Source organism: Leucopleurus acutus (assembly GCF_964270905.1).
Source record: "Leucopleurus acutus genome assembly, chromosome: 6".
Taxonomy (NCBI): Eukaryota; Metazoa; Chordata; class Mammalia; order Artiodactyla; family Delphinidae; genus Leucopleurus; species Leucopleurus acutus.
In genome coordinates this window covers 97,553,401-97,578,711 of record NC_139149.1, presented here as the reverse complement: position 1 = coordinate 97,578,711, position 25,311 = coordinate 97,553,401, and the positions used below count along the sequence as shown (strand labels likewise).

Below are 25,311 nucleotides of genomic sequence, written 5' to 3'. Positions count from 1 at the left end.
GAACGATAGAGGAAGTTATACATGTAGTGGGTGGAACAGTCTCCATGGTAAAAGGAGTGAAACAAGTCAGGGACAGAAATGTGTGGAGTATGCCACTGTTGGGGTAAAAAGGGAGAGGACTATGGGTGCCTATACTTACAAGTGTGCAGAAGGGTAAGTAAGTATACACACACACGCACACATAAATAGCTCTGGAAAGTCGCAAAATACTGATGATAGAGGTTGCCTTTTTTGAGGGAATGATTCAAGGACTGGGAGACTTGAAAACGATTTTTAAAAGTTCGTTGTGAATATAGTACTTAAAAAAACTCACTTCTGTAATGCATCAACCCTATTCTTTCTTTAACTTTTACTCTTTGTGGGACTGACATGTTAAAAATTTGCCCTAACCTCCGCTTTGAAGGCAAGGGTGGGGCTGGGAAGGAGGACCTTTTATTTCCTCGGGGAGCGAGGCCAATAAAACGTATAAATAGATCCAGCCCAACCTCGTGCTCAGTGACTCGAGGGCGTGCCCCTCCTTCCCTCAGCCCCGTCCCCCACGGTGCCCTCGGATTTTGCCGTCTGGCGGCTGGAGTCCCTGCTTCCTCTTTAGAGGGCAGCAGCGAAGCGTCTCGGGAACGCATGCGCCCCAATTTGCGCCCGGGGAATTAAAGCGAGAGAAGAAAAGCCCCAACAAAACCCGCGCCCTAAACAAAACCCAAGTGGAGGAAAGCGCGCGGCCCTGCAGCCCCGGGGCCGTGAAGGCGCCTCCCGCCTTGCCCGCGTCCCCGGCCGCAGCGTGATGCGCACGGACCGGCCCGCGACGCCCCGGCCGCCACTGTCCCCGCACCTGGACGCCGGTCCGGTGGCCGCGCCGCAGCCGCGCTCGCTCGCCGCCGCCGCCGCGGCTTCCTCGGAGTCGTCCGGCGCCGGCGGGGCACCTCGCTCTCCATGGGGCTGAGGGCCTGGCTGAGGACCGTGTGCTGCTGCTGCTGCCCGTGCGGGTGCCTGGAGGAGCCCGCCGTGCCCGAGAAGGAGCCCCTGGTCAGGTGGGTGCGCGCCCCGGCCGCGATCTGGAGCTCCCTGACCGTTGCCGGGCGCCGCGGAGTGCGGATACTCGTGTGCTCGTCAGAGCTGGGGACGTGCGCTTGCTTTAAGGTCACACTGAGGCGCAGACTAAGCCCCTGGGTTCCTTACAGGAGATCCTGCTCCTTGGGTTTGTTCCTCGGGTAAAATATTTGCCTGAAAGCACAGATCCTCGGAGGCACCTGAGATCCAAGTTGGAAGCCTGTGGAAAACGGCAAGAATTCGGGTGCAGTGACCCCGCAGAGAAGTAGGGGAGAGAAGTTTGCATAGGGGTCCGATTAAATACAACTGTGACTGCCTATTTCTGTTTCAGTGAAATGGGCAACTGTGAATTGATGTTTCACCCAGGAAAAAAGTTGGATACGTTGTCATTCAATTTTATTACTGAAAGAAGACGATTGCAGTGACTGAGTGCAAGGAAATACTTTTCACATTAAAAAAAAGTACATATTTTTCTCAAGGGACAGCTTATTCACTGGGACGTTGATTCATTACAGATTAAGCTATGAAGTGTGAGGACATTTAATGCACATTAGCGATGTGCTAAGTGGCTTTGTGAAGGCACCATCCAACACAGCTTTGTTCAGGGCGGTGACTGTAAGCAATTATTTTATATCCTGACTCTGATGAAATTAAGGTTTCACTAGGGCATGACTTGGAGGTAGATATGACAGAAACAAAATATTTAAAATGAAATTAGGAAATAGTAGATGAGGCAGAACTCCAGAGTTGGGTAAGCAAACGTGGAAGCCAGTGTTTGTTATGAAGTATGCAACTAATATGATAAAGCTTTCACAACTTTTTTTTGGCTGTGTTGGGTCTTCAGGGCTTTCTTTAGTTGCCACGAGGCTGCTCTTCGTTGCGGTGCGCAGGCTTCTCATTGCGGTGGCTTCTCTTGTTGCAGAGCACGGGCTCCAGGCACACGGGCTCAGTAGTTGTGGCACACAGGCTTAGTTGCTCCTCGGCATGTGGGATCTTCCTGGACCAGGGCTTGAACCCATGTCCCCTGAATTGGCAGGTGGATTCTTAATCACTGCACCACCAGGGAAGTCCCTCACAACTTTTTTAAAAGCATGATTTACCTTTTCTTACTCTATCGAGTCCAAACATTTTACCTTGATTTTTGAGATCTTACATAACCCCTTCCCTCCTGTCCACTATTATTTTCTGGTACATTACACACTGTACACTCCTTGATTTAATCAGACAGGCATCCTTACTGCTCTAGGAACAATCCAACCTTCTTATTCCCTCCAAGCTTGCTTCAAGTAGCGACCTTTATTCTTTCTGCCCCTTCCTAAATGCTAATTCTCAAGGTCTCCTCAAGCAGTCTTCTTTGATTTTTTTTTACCCTTATTCATCTTCCTCTCCAATAACATAGGGTTTAGAACTTGCCATCTGCCCCTCACTGTTTAGTGAGCACACATGTATGTAAACATGTCCTGTTTGTATTCTACGTATAAAGTCATACACACAATACCTAATGTTTTTGTTTGCTCTTGCAGTGGTGTTCCCACTTAGATTATTAGATTGTTGCGGGCAGGGAGAAACCAAGTAATCTACCATGAGTCTTAAAAGTAGTGGGTAACAATCTGGAATTTCATGCTTGGGTTTTACAGTCAACTTACCGATATTCATAGTAACATGAAATACAGCTCTCAGCTTGGTCTCATTCTCAGTGCCTTGGGTCTTTCCAATATTCTTTCCAGAATTGCTACTTAAGATGATAGTTTTGGTTGTTTTATTTTAAAAAATATTTTTATTTTTATTTTTTTGCGGTACGCGGGCCTCTCACTGTTGTGGCCTCTCTCGTTGCGGAGCACAGGCTCAGGATGCGCAGGCTCAGCGGCCCTGGCTCAAGGGCCCAGCCGCTCCGCGGCATGTGGGATCTTCCCCGACCGGGGCACGAACCCGTGTCCTCTGCGTCGGCAGGCGGACTCTCAACCACTGCGCCACCAGCGAAACCCAGTTTTGGTTGTATTAAAACCTCAACCCTCCCCTGCCTTGGTTTACACTGTAAGTCAGTGAATTTTGCAAATGATTTAAGAAGACAGAGTCAGTTGGGGCAGAATAACGTAGTGCTCATGAATCAGATTGCCTGGGGTTAAATTCCAACTGGGTGACATGGCACAAGTTATGAAACTTTTTTTGTGCCTTAATTTCCTCATCTGTAAAATGGGCATGGTAATACCTCAAAGGGATGAAGTGAGAAACAAAATGAGCTAATCCATGTGAAGTGCTCAGTATGGTGCCTGAGACATAGTAAACAGCCAATGAATTTTAGTTATTATTAAGTATCATTGCTATTCTTCTGAGCATGTGCATATGGGTGGACTGGTCTTTTGTGGTTTAGTGTCATTCTGGCATCATTTCAGTATAATATTTGGGAAGAGCAGCCTATTAATGGGTGTGTGGAGCAGTGACGTGAGAGTGTGTGTGTGTGTGTGTGTGTGTGTGTGTGTGTGTGTGTGTGTGTGTGTACCGGCATGTTCTTTCCTGCCCAAGTCATTGGAAGGTCTAGTTTGAAATTTTTTTTAAGTGTGAAGTTCAGTGCTTTTTAATACATTCACAAAGCTGTGCAATCGTAACCACTATCTAACTCAGAACGTTTTCATCAGTTCAAAGAGAAGCACTATATCCATTGGCAGTCACTTGCTGCCCTCCCCCCCCGCCACTCCCCCCCACCCCCCAACTCCCCACAGTCAACCACTAACCTACCTTCTGTTTTTAGAGATTTGACTATTCTGGACATTTTGTACAAATGGAATCATTCATTATGTGGCCTTTTGCATCTGACTTCTTTCATTTAGCGTAAGGTTTTCAAGTTTCATCCATGTTGTAGGGTGTATCCGCATTTCATTCTTTTTTTGTCATTGGGTAATATTCCATTGTATGGATATATTACATTTTATTTATCAATTGACGGACATTTGGGTGGTTTCCACTTTTTGGCTTTTATAAATAATGCTGCTACAAACAGTGGTGTACAAGTTTTTATGTGGACGTATGTTTTCTGTTCTCTTGGGTATATACCTAGAAGTGGAATTGCTGGGTCATACGGTAAATTCTACATTTAACTTTTTTTTTTTTAATAAATTTATTTATTTATTTTTGGCTGTGTTGGGTCATTGTTTCTGTGCGAGGGCTTTCTCTAGTTGCGGCGAGCGGGGGGCCACTCTTCATCGCGGTGCGCGGGCCTCTCACTATTGCGGCCTCTCTTGTTGCGGAGCACAGGCTCCAGACGCGCAGGCTCAGTGTTGGGGCTCACGGGCCCAGTTGCTCTGCGGCATGTGCGATCTTCCCAGACCAGGGCTCGAACCCGTGTCCCCTGCATTGGTAGGCGGATTCTCAGCCACTGCACCACCAGGGAAGCCCCTACATTTAACTTTTTGAGGAGCTGCCAGGCTATTTTCCATAGTGGCTGGTTTGGAATCTTGATGTGGTGAAATGATATGGTCAGATGGTCTTAACTTTATTTTTTATTAAGAACTTCATTCTTCATGTCATTTTTTTTCATTTATAAAAAAGGTTTTGTACAGATATCTACTCCCCCCAGCTAAATCCTTTATTCTATGGTAAAACAGTGGTTTTCAAGTTTTATTTCATAACCCAAGGTAATAGTGCCTGGAAGGGATGTGGTCAGAGGGAAAACGTTTGTCATTTGTGTGCCTGATCACCTGTAGTCCTTTTCCAAAGTGGACCAGGGACTCTTCGTTAGTTCAAGAAAACCAATTTTTAATCTCAGCTCATTTGCCAATCTGACATTGCCACTTGTGTTTTTGACCTTTTTCCTTTTGCTTTTTCTGGAACCTTGTATGTGAAAGAGAATGGCGGTCGCTTGTCTGGTTTGCATCTGTATATTTCGATGTCCCACTAGTTCTTTCTTTGCCCTTTCTCTGGAAGTATGCTGGGGCCTCCCTTGACTAAAAATTCATCCTGATATTGCCATTTTCTTTAGCTGCCGTCCTTTGCAGCAGGTGCAAATGTCTCTAAAGCATAGTCAGCTGTACCCCTACCTCCTTCTTCACCTCCCACTCATCCTGAGATTTCGCTCCTTCCCCTGCATGATTACATGAAAACTGTTCTTTTGAAAGTTTCAAGAGAAGGAAATCTGCTCTTATTTTCTCGCTGTACACGAGTACCCCTGTGCTGACCATCCTGGCCTTATTTCTCATTTCCTCTTTCCCTGGCCTCTGATTTCACATTCTCTAGTCTCTGTGCCCGTGATCTGTGTAATCATTCTGGTTTCCCTTCTGGTGCCTCTGTTAATGGCATAATTGTTAGCTAGACATCTTTTTGTTTTCTCTACTGCTGAAGATTCTACTCGGGTTTTAAGGCACATTTCAGTTGCCCCCTGTATGATGAAGTCTTAGAAGGTCTCTCCAAGCAGTTATGGTGTCTCTTTTCTTTCTTTTTACCCCTCAAGTCACTTACTGCATTCTGCCTGGTACTATTACACTTATAAGGTGGGTGCTGCAACCCCGCCAGACTGGAGGTTCTAATCTAGATTGGGGGGGCATGAATCTTTCCTTAGCATTCGCTATTGTGTTGCACAGTCCCCCACATGGAGTAAGAACTAAATAAATAGTTTTGGGTTAATAGAAATTATAATAGCCATTAATTTCTTCCTATGTGTAAATTTTAAGAAATGTATTTAAAACAAAATGTTATGAAGAATAACAGCATAAGCACCCACATACCCAGCACCACACACCTTAAGAAAACATTGGGCTTCCCTGGTGGCGCAGTGGTTAAGAATCCGCCTGCCAATGCAGGGGACATGGGTTCCAGCCCTGGTCCGGGAAGATCCCACATGCCGCGGAGCAACTAGGCCCGTGAGCCACAACTACTGAGCCTGCGCATCTGGAGCCTGTGCTCCGCAACAAGAGAGGCCGTGACAGTGAGAGGCCCACGCACCGCGATGAAGAGTGGCCCCCGCTCTCTGCAACTAGAGAAAGCCCTCACACAGAAACGAAGACCCAACACAGCCAAAAATAAATAATGAATAATGAATTCATTTAATGAATTTAATTTATTAATGAATTTTAATTATTAATTAAATATTAATTAATCAATTATTTTAATTATTAATTTATTAATGAATTTAATGAATAAATATTAAAAATTAATTAATAAATAATTATTATTTATTAAATAATAAATAATTTTAATTAAATTATTAATTAAATTAATTAAATTAAATTATTAATTAAATTAAATTATTAATTAAATAATTAAAATAATTAATTAAATTAATTAATTATTTTAATTATTAATTTAATTTATTAATGAATTTAATGAATAAATATTAAAAAAATTAACAGTAGAGTGGAAGCCCCCCATGTATCCCTTCGTGACTGCACGCTCCCCCCACCCTGTCCCCTGCATAGGTGAGCTCTAAATTGATCTGTGTTTGGCCTTCTTAACTTTATATAAATGGTGCGTACTGTATGTAGTTGGTTTTTTTTTTTACATACAATCTGTCATTTAATTGTCGCTATGACCAAATGAGATAGGTGTTATTTATCCCCATTTTATAGATAAGGAACTCAGGGCTTAGTATTCAGATAATTAATTCAAAGTCACAACTGACAAGTCGGAGAGCCAGAATTTGAATCCATGTCTGTGTGACTTTAGAGTCCATGCCTTGCATTGCAGAAAATTCAGAAAACTACCAGTGTCCAACATTAACTGATAATATTTATATATTAGACACTGGTGGATATCACTAGCCTTAGCTCCTGCCCATTGTGGCCCCTTTCTCCTGCCCTTCTTCCATGTCCTTCATTAGTATAATTCTTCTACCTAGTTGTAGGAGCAACCTGGCCCTGAGAGCCAAGCCCAGGGGGAGTTCGGAGACCTGAGTCCTCGTCTCATCTATTAACAGGCTGTGGGATTTGGGGGAACTCTCTTAACTTCCTAGAACTTTAATTTCTTCTTCTGTCCAATGGAGAGATCCAACTTTAAGATACAGCCTTGAAGGGCCGTTCCAGGCTTGATGCAGACTCTCATCTTTCTGTGGACTTGTGTCAGCTGAAATTCTATTTGACATGGATTCTAGCTTTGGGTGGCTCCTGGTGTTCTTGGCTTGTGGCAGCACAACTCCAGTCCTTACCTCCGTCATCCTCCATGTTTCTGTCCTCTTGGTCTCAAATCTCCTTTTCTCTTCTCTTATAAGGATACCAGCCGTTGGATTTAGGGTCCACCCTAAACCCAGGATGATCTCGTATCAAGATGCTTAACTAACTGTTGATACATCTGTAAAGCCTCTATTTCCAAATAAGGTCACATTCATAGGAACTGGGGATTAGGACTGAAAGATGTCTTTTGAGGGGACACTAGTCAACCACTGCAGGGTACTTTTGGGAAAATGTTTGAGCTCAAAGCATTGGGTTTTTTGGTTTGTTTGTTTGTTTTTTTAATAAATTTATTTATTTATTTATTTAGGCTGTATTGGGTCTTCATTTCTGTGTGAGGGCTTTCTCTAGTTGCGGCGAGCGGGGGCCACTCTTCATCGCGGAGCGGGGGCCACTCTTCATCGCGGTGCGTGGGCCTCTCATTGTCGCGGCCTCTCGTGTTGCGGAACACAAGCTCCAGACGCGCAGGCTCAGTAGCTGTGGCTCACGGGAGCAGTTGCTCCGCGGCATGTGGGATCTTCCCAGACCAGGGCTCAAACCCGTGTCCCCTGCATTGGCAGGCAGATTCTCAACCACTGCGCCACCAGCGAAGCCCAAGCATTGGTTTTTATTTCACTTTTATAGCAGAGCTTTCTTCCATCAGTGATGAAAGCATTCTCTTGCCTTGTAAAAATCCACACCTAAGCATGAGTTGTGCCCCTTGAATTTATGTGATTCTGGAGGCGCAGCTGCAGTCATCTTTAAGCAGAGAGATGCCCAAATCCTCTGTCCGCTAGAAAGTCTATCACCAGATGCCATACAATATGGAACATCAGAGGCCTGGAGAAGTCTAAAATGGAAAGAAGTGCAGTGTCAATGTCACTCGCTAAAGCATCTTCCACGAGGCTTACTTGGAACCTTTCAGGGGAGTATAATTCTTACTCTCTGACTTATTGGCTATTAATAACTGATAAGCATCACGTGTCCAGTTGTTCAAAAGCAGAAGAAGAAAGGGAAAGAATGAGCAAATCATGGTTGAGTTTTTATTTGTGGCTCTCTCTTCAGCTGCCTAAGTGAACCTAACAATCTTCCAAATCTGTTTTGCTCCCTGCTCTTCTCAATACCCACCTGCAGCTTCCATTCCTAATAACAGAATTTATGCACACATTTGTGGGCAGTGAACGGAGAACAGATGTCAGTGTTTTATTTTTCTCCAGTGCCTGGAATTCCCATTAGGGGAAAAGAAAATAAAACCTCAGTTTGCTCTTGATGGTTGTTTTATGCCCATAAAGAGGGGCTGTTCAGAGGAGGAACTGATCGGGGCCTGTGAGTGTCAGCAACAGAATTGAATTTTCCTGATGATAAAGAAATGGTTCAGTTGGGACTTCCCGGGCGGTCCACTGGTTAAGACTCCGTGCTTCCACTGCAGGGGGAGCGGGTTCCATCCCTAGACCCCTGGTCTGGAAACTAAGATCCCACATGCCGTGCCGTGCAGCCAAAAAAAAAAAAAAAAAAGAAATGGTTCCACGTGAGTCATACTGCGCCAGCATGTCGAAGAGGGAGAGAGATTGAAATTGTGATGTGCGCCTTCCCATCAAGCTCTGCTGATCCTTTTATTTTTTTAACATCTTTATTGGAGTATAATTGCTTTACATTGTTGTGTTAGTTGCTGCTGTATAACAAAGTGAATCAGCTGTTCCTATACATATATCCCCATATCCCCTCCCTCTTGCATCTGCCTCCCACCTTCCCTATCGCACCCCTCTAGGTGGTCACAAAACACCAAGCAGATCTCCTTGTGCTATGCGGCTGCTTCCCATTATCTATTTTACATTTAGTAGTGTATATAAGTCCATGCCACTCTCTCTCACCTCGTCCCAGCTTACCCTTCCCCCTCCCTGTGCCCTCAAGTCCATTCTCTATGTCTGCATCTTTATTCCTGTCCTGCCCCTAGGTTCTTCAGAACCTTTTTTTTTTTTTTTTTTTAGATTCTATATATATGTGTTAGCATACGGTATTTGTTTTTCTCTTTCTGACTTACTTCACTCTGTATGACAGACTCTAGGTCCATCCACCTCACTACAAATAACTCAATTTCGTTTCTTTTTATGGCTGAGTAATATTCCATTGTATATATGTGCCACATCACCTTTATCCGTGCATCTGTCAGTGGACACTTAGGTTGCTTCCATGTCCTGGCTATCGTAAATAGTGCTGCAATGAATATTGTGGTACATGACTCTTTTTGAATTATGGTTTTCTCAGGGTATATGCCCAGTAGCGGGATTGCTGGGTCATATGGTAGTTCTATTTTTAGTTTTTTAAGGAACCTCCATACTGTTCTCCACAGTGGCTGTATCAATTTACATTCCCACCAACAGTGCAGGAGGGTTCCCTTTTTTCCACACCATGTGTGTGTGTGTTTATCTCTGGGCTTTCTATCCTGTTCCATTCATCTATATTTCTATTTTTGTGCCAGTACCATACTGTCTTGATTATTGAAGCTTTGTATTATAGTCTGAAGCCAGGGAGCCTGATTCCTCAGGCTCTGTTTTTCTTTCTCAAGATTGCTTTGGCTATTTGGGGTCTTTTGTGTTTCCATACAAATTGTGAAATTTTTTTGTTCTAGTTCTGTGAAAAATGCCATTAGTACTTTGATAGGGATTGCATTGAATCTATAGATTGCTTTGTGTAGTGTAGTCATTTTCACAATGTTAATTCTTCCTATCCAAGAACATAGTATTTCTCTCCATCTGTTTCTGTATCATCTTTAATTTCTTTCATCAGTGTCTCATAGTTGTCTGCATACAGGTCTTTTGTCTCCTTAGGTAGGTTTATTCCTAGGTATTTTATACTTTTTGTTACAAAAATGGTAAATGGGAGTGTTTGCTTAATTTCTCTTTCAGATTTTTTCATCATTAGTATATAGGAATGCAAGAGATTTCTGTGCATTAATTTTGTATCCTACTACTTTACCAGATTCATTGATTAACTCTAGTAGTTTTCTGGTAGCATCTTTAGGATTCTTTATGTATAGTATATGTCATCTGCAAACAATGACAGTTTTACTTTTCCGATTTGGATTCCTTTTATTTCTTTTTCGTCTCTGATTGCTGTGGCTAAAACTACCAAAACTATGTTGAATATTAGTGGTGAGAGTGGGCAGCCTTTTCTTGTTCCTGATCTTAGTGGAAATGGTTTCAGTTTTTCACCATTGAGAACGTTGTTGGCTGTGGGTTTGTCATATATGGCCTTTATTATGTTGAGGTAAGCTCCCTCTATGCCTACTTTCTGGAGAGTTTTTTATAAATCGGTGTTGAATTTTGTCAAAAGCTTTTTCTGCATCTGTTGAGATGATCATATGGTTTTTCTCCTTCTATTTGTTAATATGGTGTATCACATTGATTGATTTTCACATACTGAAGAATCCTTGCATTCCTGGGATAAACCCCACTTGATCATGGTATGTGATCCTTTTAATGTGCTGTTGGATTCTGTTTGCTAGTATTTTGTTGAGGATTTTTGCATCTTCGTTCATCAGTGATATTGGTCTGTAGTTTTCTTTTTTGTGATGTCTTTGTCTGGTTTTGGTATCAGGGTGATGGTGGCCTCGTAGAATGAGTTTGGGAGTCTTCCTCCCTCTGCTATATTTTGGAAGAGTTTGAGAAGGATAGGTGTTAGCTCTTCTCTAAATGTTTGATAGAATTTGCCTGTGAAGCCGTTGGTCCTGGGCTTTTGTTTGTTGGAAGATTTTAAATCACAGTTTCAATTGCAGTGCTTGTGGTTGGTCTGTTTATATTTTCTATTTCTTCCTGGTTCAGTCTTGGAAGGTTGTGCTTTTCTAAGAATTTGTCCATTTCTTCCAGGTTGTCCATTTTATTGGCATATAGTTGCTTGTAGTAATCTCTCATGATCCCTTGTATTTCTGCAGTGTCAGTTGTTACTTCTCCTTTTTCATTTCTAATTCTATTGATTTGAGTCTTCTCCCTTTTTTTCTTGATGAGTCTGGCTAATGGTTTATCAATTTTGTTTAGCTTCTCAAAGAACCAGCTTTTAGTTTTATTGATCTTTGCTATCATTTCCTTCATTTTTTTTTCATTTATTTCTGATCTGATCTTTATGATTTCTTTCCTTCTGCTTACTTTGGGGTTTTTTTGTTCTTCTTTCTCTAAGTGCTTTAGGTGTAAGGTTAGGTTGTTTATTTGAGATGTTTCTTGTTTCTTGAGGTAGGATTGTATTGCTGTAAACTTCTCTCTTAGAACTGCTTTTGCTGCATCCCATAGGTTTTGGACCATCGTGTTTTCATTGTCATTTGTTTCTAGGTATTTTTTGATTTCCTCTTTGATTTCTTCAGTGATCTCCTGGTTATTTAGTAGTGTATTGTTTAGCCTCCATGTGTTTGTATTTTTTACAGTTTGTTTCCTGTAATTAATATCTAGTCTCATAGCATTGTGGTCAGAAAAGATACTTGATCCGATTTCAATTTTCTTAAATTTCCTTATTTATTTTCATTTTGGTTGATCTGTCCATTGGTGAAAGTGGGGTGTTAAAGTCCCCTAATATTATTGGGTTACTATCGATTTCCCCTTTTATGGCTATTAGCATTTGCCTTATGTATTGAGGTGCTCCTATGTTGGGTACATAAATATTTACAATTGTTATATCTTCCTCTTGGATTGATCCCTTGATCATTATGTAGTGTTCTTCTTTGTCTCTTGTAATGGTCTTTATTTTAAAGTCTATTTGTCTGATATGAGATTTGCTACTTCAGCTTTCTTTTGATTTCCATTTCCATAGAATATCTTTTTCCATTCCCTCACTTTCAGTCTTTATGTGTCCCTAGGTCTGAAGTGGGTCTCTTGTAGACAGCATATATACAGGTCTTGTTTTTGTATCCATTCAGCCAGTCTGTGTCTTTTGGTTGGAGCATTTAATCCATTTACATTTAAGGTAATTATCAAAATGTATGTTTCTATTACCATTTTCTTAATTGTTTTGGGTTTTTTTGGTAGGTATTTTCCTTTTCTTGTGTTTCCTGCCTAGAGAAGTTCCTTTAGCATTTGTTGTAAAGCTGGTTTGGTTATGCTGGATTCTCTTAGCTTTTGCTTGTCTGTAAAGGTTTTAATTTCTGTGTCAAATCTGAATGAGATCCTTGCTGGGTAGAGTAATATTTGTTGTAGGTTTTTCCCTTTCATCACTTTAAATAGGTCCTGCCACTCCCTTCTGACTTGCAGAGTTTCTGCTGAAAGATCAGCTTTTAACCTTATCGGGATTCCCTTGTATGTTATTTGTCACTTTTCCTTTGCTGCTTTTAATATTTTTTCTTTGTATTTAATTTTTGATAGTTTGTTTAACATGTGTCTTGGCATGTTTCTTCTTGGATTTATTCTGTATGGGGCTCTCTGCTCTTCCTGGACTTGATTGACTATTTCCTTTCCTATATTAGGGAAGTTTTCAACTATAATCTCTTCAAATATTTTGTCAGAGCCTTTCTATTTCTCTTCTGCTTCTGGGACCCCTATAATTTGAATGTTGGTGCATTTAATGTTGTCCCAGAGGTCTCTGAGACTGTCCTCAATTCTTTTTTTTTTTTTAACATCTTTATTGGGGTATAATTGCTTTACGATGGTGTGTTAGTTTCTGCTTTATAACAAAGTGAATCAGTTATACATATACATATGTTCCCATATCTCTTCCCTCTTGCGTCTCCCTCCCTCCCACCCTCCCTATCCCACCCCTCCAGGCTGTCACAAAGCACCGAGCCAATATCCCTGTGCCATGCGGCTGCTTCCCACTAGCTGTCTACCTTACTACGTTTGTTAGTGTGTATATGTCCTGTCCTCAATTCTTTTCATTTCTTTTTCTTTATTCTGCTCTGCAGTAGTTATTTCCACTATTTTATCTTCCAGGTCACTTATCCATTCTTCTGCCTCAGTTATTCTGCATTGATTCCTTCTAGAGAATTTTTAATTTCACGTATTATGTTGCTCATCATTGTTTGTTTGCTCTTTAGTTTTTCTAGGTCCTTGTTAAATATTTCTTGTATTTTCTCCATTCTATTTCCAAGATTTCGGATATCTTTACTATCATTACTCTGAATTCTTTTTCAAGTAGACTGCCTATTTCCTCTTCATTTGTTTGGTCTGGTGGGTTTTTACCTTGCTCCTTCATCTGATGTGTATTTCTCTGTCTTCTCATTTTGCTTAACTTACTGTGTTTGGGGTCTCCTTTTTACAGGCTACAGGTTCGTAGTTCCTGCTGTTTTTGGTGTCTGTCCTCAGTGGGTAAGGTTGGTTTAGTGGGTTGTGTAGGCTTCCTGGTGGAGGGAACTGGTGCCTGTGTTCTGGTGGATGAGGCTGGATCTTCTCTTTGTGGTGGGCAGGACCGTGTCAGGTGGTGTGTTTTGGGGTGTCTGTAAACTTGGTATGATTTTAGGCAGCCTCTCTGCTAATGGGTGAGGTTGTGTTCCTGTCTTGCTAGTTGTTTGGCATGGGGTGTCCAGCACTGGACCTTGCTGGTCGTTGAGTGGAGCTGGGTCTTAGCGTTGAGATGGAGATTTCTGGGAGAGCTCTCGCCGATTGATATTACGTTGGGCCAGTAGGTCTCTGGTCCAATGTCCTGAACTCAGCTCTCGCACTCAGAGGCTCAGTCCTGACACCCGGCCAGAGCACCAAGACCCTTATTAGCTGAAATGCCAAACAGAATGTCTTTATGGAAAAGTCTCTTCTGATCCTTTATAGGTTGTCTGTAGCACTTATGCCATACCAGTCATTGTCATAAGTGCTTTATATCTATTAATTAAATCCTCGCCATAACCCTATGAGGTATGGTCAGTTCTTGTGAGTCATAGTAGTTACATTCTGTGGTCACTGCGAATACTGAAATAAAGAATCATGGCTCCAAGGGGAAAATCCAGGGTTAGGTCCCTGAGAGCCAGTTCATCAACTGGTCAGTATATAACCTTGTTTTATGTGTGTTTCCGCTTAAAGGCACCTTATTAAATATATATTGTTGATTCATTAACGTTGAACTGACAGCCAATAGCTCTGTAATTCATGCCTCAATGACTCTTATCTAACACATGTTGTTTTAGCACTTCAGCACTATGCTTGGGAGCTAAACAGCGAAATCACCAACAAAAAGCACAAAAATGCCAAAAACCGTGGCACTGATAGACCACAAAAAGGACACTTGTTCCCAGTACAAGAGTGGAAACATGAGAACTTGTGCCTCGGATACTGCAAAGGCACCACGAGTATTGATTTGGGGATCACAGATACATTTTAGTGGGTGGGCCAGTTTGCAAATATGGAATCTGGGAATAGTGAGGCTGGATTGTAATTACATCTGTAATCCCTGCTTGACAGCAGAAGAAACTGAGGCCCAAGAACTTCAGTAGCTTGCTCAGGGGCACTCACGGCCGAGCTGGAATTCAAGTCCTATTCTACTTCGGTTCCATAGAAAGAGTAGAGCCCTCCTAGGGTGCAGGGAGGTGTGTATCTAGCTGCTTATGTGGTGTGTTCTAGACATGGTGTTTGAAGTCTGAGACCGGCCCTGAATTGTTATAGCTTGGGGTCCAGAGACACTGGCTTATTTTTCTGTCTTAAGGCTGTGAAGCCAGGGGCCAGTGGGAAAGAAGGGTCGTGGCTTGAAGACATTTAAGAGGTGATCAGAATCAACTCTAGGACAATAATCTTTCACATGTTTAGAATCTTTCATTTCACCATGTGGACTCACATGACCTCCAAGCTGATCAAATTGTCTTCTACCTTTGGAAGGCTTTAAAAAATGTTGACTAATATGCTAGTGTCAGTGGGATCTCTCAGACTGGGGCCCAGATGGCCTGACTCTTTTCCCGTAATCTGCTGCTGGGTTACCTGAGCTGATGCAGCTAACTCACCCAGGTCTTTCTGCACTGCCCTGTTCCAAGGCCCATAGCCCTGGGCCAGGCAGTGACTCTTAGGAAGTGACTGCAGAGGCATCAAGGATTCCTGTTGCAGGAAGGTGCTCCTGGCTGGAAGAATCCACTCCAAGAGTTGTACTTTAACTTTCTTGAAAGACAGAGGAGAGATGGGGGAGGGTCCTGCATGCTGTTCCCAGAAACTGGGCCTCAGGTCAAGAAGTAGGAGGTACACGCTTTACCAAGAATTCATCTTGGTATGACTCAGAATTCATCTGAGGATGACTTTTTTTTTTTTTTTTTTTGGTACATGGGTCTCTCACTGTTGTGGCCTCTCCCATTGCAGAGCACAGGCTCCGGACGCGCAGGCTCAGCGGCCATGGCTCACGGGCCCAGCCGCTCCGCGGCATGTGGGATCTTCCCCGACCGGGGCACGAACCCGTGTTCCCTGCATCGGCAGGCAGACCCTCAACCACTGCACCACCAGGGAAGCCCTGAGGATGACTTTTAAAGATTTGCTTCCCAGGCAACCCCCAGCATCCTTCTTCCCTTTTTGTGAGTTGTGTTGTGTTAGTCAGTCTTGGTGACATTGGAAGTTCCTGAGAAGATATTTCTTTCTCGTACATATCCTTTGATCTAGGTTTCCTGGAACTTTTTATTCTCTAGATATCTTGAAGCGATCTTGCCACTACACCTTTGTTTAAAAAGTGAATTCTGCTTAAATGTTGGGTAAAATAGCTTGTTATGTTGGCAGTGGAAGTCCTTTTCAGTCTGGTTAATACATGTTTGTTTTGTACCAGTGATATGCTGTGCACTCTATTCTTTGGTGTCTTTTTTAGGAAATAATTTTGGTGAGACAGTATGTATCTAAGGTACCCCTGTACTCCCTGGAAAGGAATGAGAGTTTACTGAATTGTCTCTCACTTATTTTTTTCCTTAACTTTTAAAGTTTTGTGTTTGTATATCAGAGACTGAAAACATACAAACATATGTACAGTGTAAAGAACAACTATCAAGTGGATATTCCCGTAACCACCGCCCAAGGCAAGAGATAGCTATCGGTAGCCCCACGTCTCTCACCCGATTGTATCTAGACTTTTGTGATAGTCATCTCCTTGCTTTTCTTGATAGCTTTACCACCTATGTATGCACCTTAAAAATGTTCTTTAGTTTTGCCTGCTTTTAAACTTTACATACATAGGATCAAACTGTGTATGTTCTCGTCATCCAAGTTGGCACATGTAGTTGGTGGTTCTCACTGCTTTATAGTATATTTCCTTTGGTTCACCCATTCTTCTGTTGGTGGACTTTTGGGTGGTTTCCAGTTCGGGGCTATTACGCATGGTTTCGATTTTAAAGTCAGCACATAAGGGGAAATTATTCATCCTTTAGCCATACTGGCCTTCTCCTGGGTCTTCAAATACACCAAGCACATGCTGTCTCAGAGTCCCCCCTGCCTAGAATGTTCTTTCTCCACTTATGTGTCTGGGAAACTCCCTCACTTGATTCAGGTCTCTGCTCAAAGTCATTTTATCAGAAAATTCTTCCCTGACCATCCTCTTTAAAACAGTACTCTTCGCCCTCGCTCTGTCCCTTAGTCACCGTGTATTCCTTCAGAGCCCAGATCACCACCAGACGTAAACATATGTACTTACTGTCTGCTTCCTCTGGAAGATTCTTAAGGCCCACCTTCATGAATTTAAGCAGTTCAAACATGTTAAGAACTTGTCTGGAGAGTCGATTCCAGCCTCATTTCTACCGTTCATAGCCCTGTGAAGTTGGGAAATTGCAGTTCATTCATTCAGCAAATTGAGCATCTACTAAGTGCCAGGTCCTATTCTAAGTACTCCAGATACATCACTGAGCAAAAGAGATACAGATCCTGTCTTCAGGGGGCTTTTATTGTAGTGTGTGTGTGTGTGTGTGTGTGTGTGTGTGTGTGTGTGTGTGCGCGTGGCGGGGGTTGTGGCACAATAAGCAGTAAACATAATAAGTAAATTAGAGGATAAATAAGTCCAGTTGTCCCTCAGTATCTGCAGGGGATTCATCTCCCCCACCTCCCCCAACCCAGGATACAGAACTCATGGAAGTGGAGGTAGAGCAGGGGCAGGGGAGCATGCTTGCTATTTTAAATAGATTGGTCTGAGTAGGCCTCATCGAGGAGGGGATGTTTAAAAAGCGATTTAAAGGAGGGGAGGGAGTGAGGCATATGGACTTCTGGGGGAAAATATTACAGGTAGAAGAAGCAGCCAGTGCAGGGGCCCCGAAACGGCAGTGTGACTGGTAGGTTCAGGGAACAGCGAAGAGGCCAGAGTGGCTGGTGTGTCACGAGGGATTATAGACCATTGTATGACCTTGGCTTATATTCTAAGTCAAATGGGAGTCACTGGAGGGTTTTGAGGAAGGGGGTGACATGATCTGCTTTACATATTAAAAGGACCCCTTTGATTGTGTTAAGAACTGCGAATTGGTGGAGGCAATGGCAGAAAGAGGTAGATCAGTGAAAAAAAAATGCAGGAATTCTTTTGCAAGACACAGGTGCCTTGGCTTGGGAAGGGGTAGTGGTAGAGGTGGGTATTTGTTTCATGTATTGTTAATAGGATTTTCTGTTGGATCAGATGTTGGGGATGAGAGAACCAAGGATGACTTGAAGGATTTTGGCCTGAGCTATCGGAAGGTTGGATTTCCCATCATCTGGGTGGGGAGGCTGCTGGTGGGGAGGTTTGGAGGGAAGGTCAGGGGCTTGGTCCACCATGTTGAGCTGGAGCTGTCTACTAGCCATCCATATGGAGATGGGAAGAAGCCAGGTAGATGCAGGAGTCTGGGACTTGGGGGCGAGGTCTGAACTGGGGCTACAGGTATGGGTTTGAGAATCTTCCTCGAGAGGATGGTACTTAAAACCATGAGACTGGTGTGACATGACTGGGAGTGAATATAAACAGGGAAGAGACCAAGGGCTGAGTCTAATCTTCCTGAGCCCCCAGCATTTCCTCAGCTGGGAGACATAAAAATCATGTTTCCCCTTCCTACTTCACAGACTTCTTGTCAGGACCATCTTCAAGGCTTTAAAGCACTTAAAGCAATGAATGAAAGGCGTGATCACACGGTGCTCTGTTTCAGCCTTGGGATGAGAAGGCATGAAGGGTGGGAACATGTCAGGGAGAGGGGCCAGAAAAGTACCCAGAGTTTTTCTTCCTGTACTTTGAGAAGGTTGATGCCCCTGGTGTTGAAGGAAGTCATGATGAGCCTTGGTAGTTAACAATGAGAAAAGCTCCAGAATCTATGGACCGATGTTTAGACTTGGGGTTAAATAATGTTTAGACATTGAATTAACTTGGTCAGAGTATCTGTCTTGGAAGCAGGGAAAGGAAGGAAGGAAAGAACAAGGGAGGGAGGGAGGGAGGGAGGAAGGGAGGAGAAGAAGGAAGGGAGGAAAGGAGGGAGAGAGGAGGCAGAGAATAGAGGAGGGAGTAAAAGAAGGAGAGGCTAGGGCTTCCCTGGTGGCGCAGTGGTTGAGAGTCCGCCTGCTGATGCAGGGGACACGGGTTCGTGCCCCGGTCCAGGAAGATCCCACATGCTGCGGAGCGGCTGGGCCTGTGAGCCATGGCCCTGAGCCTGTGCGTCCAGAGCCTGTGCTCCGCAACGGGAGAGACCGCAGCAGTGAGAGGCCCGCGTACCGCAAAAAAAAAAAAAAAGAAGGAGAGGGTAAGGACCTTCGCTTCTCCTGCCCCTTCACCAGGAAGTCACCACAGAAGGAGGAGGGGAAAAGTCTGGAAGTCAGGGGCAAAGAGGCAGGCCAGTTCCTAGTAGGGAATCAGACAGGAGGCCTTAGGTAGTCAAGGGGGTCGCACTAAACAGCCTTTTGGGGTCTGTTTTTTGAGACCTTTGTTTGCTGTTTACTGGAGATGTTCTCTCTTCACTGTCAGAGCTTCAGTCTTGGACCAGTGAGGGCTGACGCCCAGCCTGTCTGTGGGGAGAGCAGTAAAGTCACTGGAACCACTGGCCTCAGCAGCCGGCCTGTGAATGCGTGTTTTGTGGGGCTTTCCAGAAGCTTTCATACACGGTCCTTTGCTGGTAGCGAGGACTCACGGGAAACCCTTGTGAGCAGCTGTAATGCTGAGTGGCACTTAGCATGCAGTCCCCAGGCATGGAGTCCAGTGTTTGTAAGCCTGGAGTCTCCTTTTAGCCCTAGATGGTATTGAAAGAAAAGATTCCCAAGTGATTTGGTCCAGCGCCCTAGGTGGGATTGGGGGTGGAACCTGAGCCTTTGCTTATCCTACCTTTTGGGAGTCAAAGCAGCCTCTGCTTCGCTTGTGTGTAACTTCAGAGCCACTTCTCAAATGCCCGAGGTTAATAAAATATTTATCATCAGCAGATGGTGGCCGGGGGCAAAACGGCCACTCTCACTTTCCTCAGAACCTTTTAGAGGTCATTATATGGGGGAGGGAGGGAAAGTGAAGCTCCGATTCAGTGCCCTCTTCCCCCTCCTCTGTCCTCCCAGGGCTTCGGGCTCAGACCCCAGGGCCTTTGCACGGAGCTTTCTTTACACAGGTCCCACAGTCCTTCACAGTTTCAGGAGCACAGAGGTTCCCAAGCTGCTTCTTTAGTTGTTTACTTTAGGCCTTTCTTTGCTCTGGTCTCTTCTTCATCCAAAAGTTTCAAAATAGAGACACACATGTAGAGAACAAACGTATGGACACCAAGGGGGGAAAGAGGGCTGGGGGGGGGCAGTGGTGGTAGTGGGATGAATTGGGAGATTGGGATTGACATATATACACCAATATGTATAAAATAGATAACTAGTAAGAACCTACTGTATAAAAATAAATAAATAAAATTAAATTTAAAAAAAAAGAAAAAAACCCCAACAAAGTGGATGCTGCCTTGACTGGGTGGTGGAGCAGGACGAAAGGAATGGGGACCAGGGATCCCAGGAGCCAGGCTGGTCTGACAGGTCCTTCCCTCATTCACTTTCACCTTGACTGGTGTTTTGGTGAAATTATTAATGATTTATTTAGCAGTGAACCCCACCATGTCTGTGCCCCCAAAGAACCCTGACTTGTAACTCTAACGGATGAGGAGAAGGTGGTGGGAGCGAGGTCCAGGTGAGGTAGGCAGCCAAGCGGAGTCGGGGCTGCACCGCAGAGGACAGCAGCCTAGACCCCAAGCTTGAGAGCATCACCCTGGGTGAGAGTCATTGCTCACACTGCTTCAGGGGAGCACTGCCCCTAATTAGGGGGAGCTGGGGAGGCACTACCTGTCTGGAGACATCCACACAGGCCCGACACTGACCTGCCTACAGCAATCGTAAGTTAAGGATGAGAAGCTACTGTTTAACATTGGCTGGAGACACACGTGTATGGGGGTGGTGGGGGGAGTAGAGAGAAAAAGAGAAGACAGAGAGATTGATTGATTGGTTGTGTGAGGGTAGGAGCAACTGACCAGGGAGGCGGCTGTCTTCTCAAAGCATGAAAAGAATCTGTGGGTTATCAAGCAGATAGGGACCAAGATAGCTTATTCTTGGTCAAATGTTGTCTATGCCTGATTATTCAGGTGGGTACCGGCCAACGTCTAAACCTCCTGGTCTAGGGAAGCTTTACTGAGCTATGTCTGGGGTTTCCTTTAGCACGTTGGGATCACAGCTCAGTTTGTTCCATTTAAGTATTGGATACTTAATACTTTTAAAGCAGCTACTCTGTGCCCACTCCTGCCAGGTGATGTGGGATGTGAAAGAAATACTGGGTACAATCCCTGCCCTAGAGGAACGTATCAACTTGATGAAGAGACAAGACTCATACAGATGAAACAAACTTAGGGAAAAATAAAATACCGGTTTTGGAACGCACTCGAGGTTTAGGACCCAGGAGGGATGTGTGCTGTGGTGTCAGCAGCCCGTGGCTGCAGCTCCTGGTGAAAGCTGTGTCCCCGGGGTCTGGATGCCTTGAGGAGAAGCCCCAGGGGAATTTGCCGAGCCCATGCGTTTGTGGGTGTATCCCCGTCACAGCACTTGGATTCAGTCTCATGACCGTGGCTGCTTGGAGACGCCCCATCGAGGACCTCGTGCTGGGGGGGACTGTCCTCTGGCTGCCTGTCTCGGGAGAAGTGAAACAACTTGTTAGGCTTGTTCCTGCCTGCAAAGGGGGGGTAGCGTCATCCATCCTTCTGACCTCAGATGGTTGTACAACTGGAGGGATGGAGCGTGGAGGCCCTTGGGTAGAGCACTGTGTGGTTTACCACTGGCTGCAAAATCTATTTAGGCAAAAAGAAGTTGGAGTTAATACTCTTCACGTTCTCACACTGCAGTGCTGCCTGCTCTTGGGAATTCGTCTTTGTCCCAGTGTTCTCTCTCTCTCTGGGCTCCCCTGGTCTCTCCAGTCTGCTTTCCACCCCTGCTCCTTTCGTCACTCCCTGCTTGTTTCCAGACGCTTCCTCTGATCCCCTGGCTTCTGCAGTGATGGAAATGCACGAGCATTTCTCCCAAGTCTCGATCTCCCGCCCTGTCCTCACTCCTAAGCCCAGATCCTGATTGCTGTCTGCACGTCCTGCAGGCCTGCAGGTCGGCCTTGGCTTCCTCCGAGCCGTCCCAGGGAAAGGCATCGCCCTCACACGGTCAGCACTGACTCCTCTCCTTCCACTTCTGTGCCACCCATCACCGTCACCAGGGCGGCCACGTCTGAGAGTCTGTGATGCTGCTGGAACCCATCCTCTCGCAGCTATTCCCCCCTCTTGTTCTCGAGACCACACCCTCCTTCACTCTCACCCCAACCAGTATTTTGAAACGTTTAGAATTAAACCTGTACTTATTTATCAGTAGAACTCCACCTTTCCTATACCCCAAAGAAATCTTCCTTGTAACTCTAACAAATGAGGTTTAAACAGAGCGGCTTCCTTCTCTCTTTGCCCGGGCAGCCCTGCCCATCTCCTGGCCCACTCCTCCCCAACAGTGGTCCTGAGGCCCCCTGACACTAGGAACTCAAAGAACATGGCAGGAAAGCCACACCTACCCTCTTGTGCCAGTTGATTGTGACAGCCTCCTAAGCTATCTCTCTGTTCCTTCTCTGTCCAGGGCTGTTTCTGTAAAACCCAGACCCGACAAGGCTCAAAACCACCTTGATAACTGGTCACCATTCACAGAACAAAGGCTGAACTCCAGCAGATCCTCAGTCTGACCCCAAATCACCTTTTCTTCCCTCCCTCTGGGCCTGTGTGGTGGGCCTGCGTGAACACTTGGAATTCCCCAGCCCTGCAGGCACCTGAAGCCTCCATACACTGCTGGTGGTGTTCCCTCTGCCAGGAACACCTTTCCCCATGCTTCTCTTCCTGAGGAAAGACTGTGTACTCCTTAGGTCTGGGTTAGATGACGTCGCCTCCACGAAACCTTTCTCGAACTTCCTTCTCATCAAACATAATGTGTCACTCCTTCCCTGTTCCTACAATTTCCTGTTTGCACTTAAAAAGAAAAAATACTTACCTCCTTGCATTATAGTCACACCAGCAGCAGGGACAATGTGCTCTTTATTTTCGAGTCTGCAGAGCACCCGTCCCGGCACCAGTATACACTTGTTGAATAAACAAACGACTGAATGAATGAATGAATGAGTTTGACGTGCTCGTTAAGGCCCATGTGGGCACCAAGGCCTCATTCGCCTCCTCTTTCACTGGCTTATCATTCTTAAGAGGAGTGGGTCTCTCTGTACTTCAGCCTTTGCGGTGCCAGGCGGCTAAGGGAAAACCCGGCAGTTCTGAGAACACGGTGGTCGAGCTGTGTCTGGTTCCCTGTAAGTCACTGTTTCTCCATAACTCCGATCACTGCCCAGTCTCAGACCCTCCACTTCTGAACCTCAGCTAGAGGGATTTAAAAAGCGCTTTCCAGCATCCATTTAGGTAGCTGGCCTCCTGCCGGCCTTGGTTCCAAGATCCCATCCCTTCTTTTCCCCAGTTTTCACAAGTGGGCCGTGGTTGGCTCTCTCAAGCCTGACCTGTACCCCATCACTCAAGCACTGGAGCCCTTCCCTTGATGGGAGGGTTCCTGTGCTGATCCCCAATTTCGTGACCAGGACTTTGCTTTCAGTGGCAAGATCTCCTTAGTGCCAGCTTCTGAGTATTTCATGTTTGTTTAAACCTTAACATTTACCTTCAGTCCAGCTGTCAGTTACTCTCATCCCTCCTTCCCAGGTGCTGTCTGCTTATCTGGTATCCACTGTCTGCCCTCATTTGCTCTTCACTCATGTCACACCTGCAGATGTGTTTGCCACCCCTTGGCCGTGGGGCATCCTAGCTCTGCCTCAGACAAGGGCGTCACTCACCACACAGGTGAAAAGCCAGAGGGCTCCTACCCTCTCCTGCTCCCAGATAATGCACTTTTCTGCAGCTGCACGCTGTCATTCTCATCTTGATACCGATCCTGTCTCACCTGAGTTACCTCAGCTGCATCTTAATGAATCCCCCAAGTCCACTCTTCACCCCTCTGTAGCATTCTCCACACTTTAGCCAGAAAGATCTTTCAAGATGTAATACTGTTCTTGTCACATCACAGTCCTGCTTAAAACCCTTCCTCATCTTACCTCATTCTTAGGAATAAAGACCACATTTCTGAAGAATGTTAGGAAACACGGCCTACAAAGCCAGGGCTATCTGGCCCCAACGGCCTCCTCAGCTTCTTTTTCACTCACTAGCCAACATCCCCCTTCTTCTCATGCATACATCCTGCTTCCTCCCACCCCAGGGCCTTTGAACATGCCATTTCCTTTGTTTCGAACTCTGTTCTTGTCTTTCAGCTTAGAGCTCAAGCACCCCTTTTCCACAATGCCTACCTGTTGCTACCCTCGCTAGCTCTCACAGCTCCCTGAACTCCTCGTTTATAGAACTTCTCACAGTTTTTAATTATATAGTCACGTGATCATTCATTACTGTGTTTCCCTCTAGTGAGGTCCAAGGATAGGGACCATGTCCGTGTTGCTCACAATTTTATTGAGCCCTGTAATTAACATGGGGTCAGTGCCTCACGCATATTATTAGATGATGGGGATAACACCTGCACGATCCTACCTGACCAGTCCCACGGAAGTTTACCAGGTCTGTGTATAAGCATGTCCTAGGGATGATGCTCTGCCACTCAGCTCCTCCTAAGCCCGAGCATGGATACTGCCTCATAGAGGGTGAACCATGAGACAGATATACAACATGGGGCTCCTGAAATCCTTACGCAACATCCCATATTGTTTATTGAAAGTATTTGGATGTGCATATTTATTACTTAGTTTTCTTGTTGTAGGGAATTTGACAGATACTCCATACCATTGCACTCTACATTAACTGCATTTCCTTGAATTCAGAGCCAGTAAAAAGTTCATCTCCTCATGTTAATTGTTTTCTTCTTTAATCATGAGAATTCTATTCCCCATTGGATTTCTTTGTTTCTTTTTTTTTTCTTAGCTGCTGGGGTACTCTGTGCTAAATTTCACGCTTAACATAGTAAAATTACCTCTGCCCAGGTGTCCTGTTGTATCTGTCCTCTGTTGTTTTTATTATTTATTTATTTATTTTTGGCTGCTTTGGGTCTTCATTGCTGTGCGTGGGCTTTCTCTAGTTGCGGCGAGCAGGGGCTACTCTTCATTGCAGTACATGGGCTTCTCACTGCGGTGGCTTCTCTTGTTGCGGAGCATGAGCTCTAGGCGCGTAGGCTTCAGGAGTTGTGGCACGCAGGCTCTAGAGCGCAGGCTGAGTAGTTGTGGCGCACGGGCTTAGTTGCTCCACGGCATGTGGGATCTTCCTGGACCAGGGCTCGAACCTGTGTCCCCTGCATTGGCAGGCGGATTCTTAACCACTACGCCGCCAGGGAAGTCCCGCTGTTGTTTTTAAAGTGATTTCTTTGTTGTTCTATTGTGTTATACTTAATCATTAAAGACAATTCAGATTCTTTTGTTAGGAATATATATATTTATATGTTATATTATATACATTTTTATTTATATTATATATTAGCTACATATGATGTATATATCATATTTAATATATATTACAAAGCCCTTATACCCCCTCTTTTATCCCATAGCGATAATCCATATTCTTCCTTTGGAGCCACGCTGGCGAGGGATGATGACAAGAATCTGTGGAGTGTGCCTCACGATGTGTCCCACACAGAGGCAGACGATGACAGGATCCTCTACAATTTGATCGTTGTTCGTAATCAACAGGCCAAAGATTCAGAGGTAAGCACCTTTTGAGATC

General features: G+C 44.7%; 1 protein-coding gene across 1 annotated transcript in view; it reads left to right on the top strand.

Annotated features, from left to right (window-relative positions):
- Positions 1-656: 656 nt before the first annotated feature.
- MREG (melanoregulin) overlaps positions 657-25,311 on the top strand; it is a 66,579-nt gene continuing 41,924 nt past the window's right edge. The window contains exons 1-2 of the mRNA XM_082841883.1: positions 657-1,028; positions 25,136-25,292. Coding sequence (XP_082698009.1) covers positions 931-1,028; positions 25,136-25,292 — 255 coding nt within the window. The 5' untranslated portion in view covers positions 657-930. The remainder of the gene's footprint in view (positions 1,029-25,135; positions 25,293-25,311) is intronic.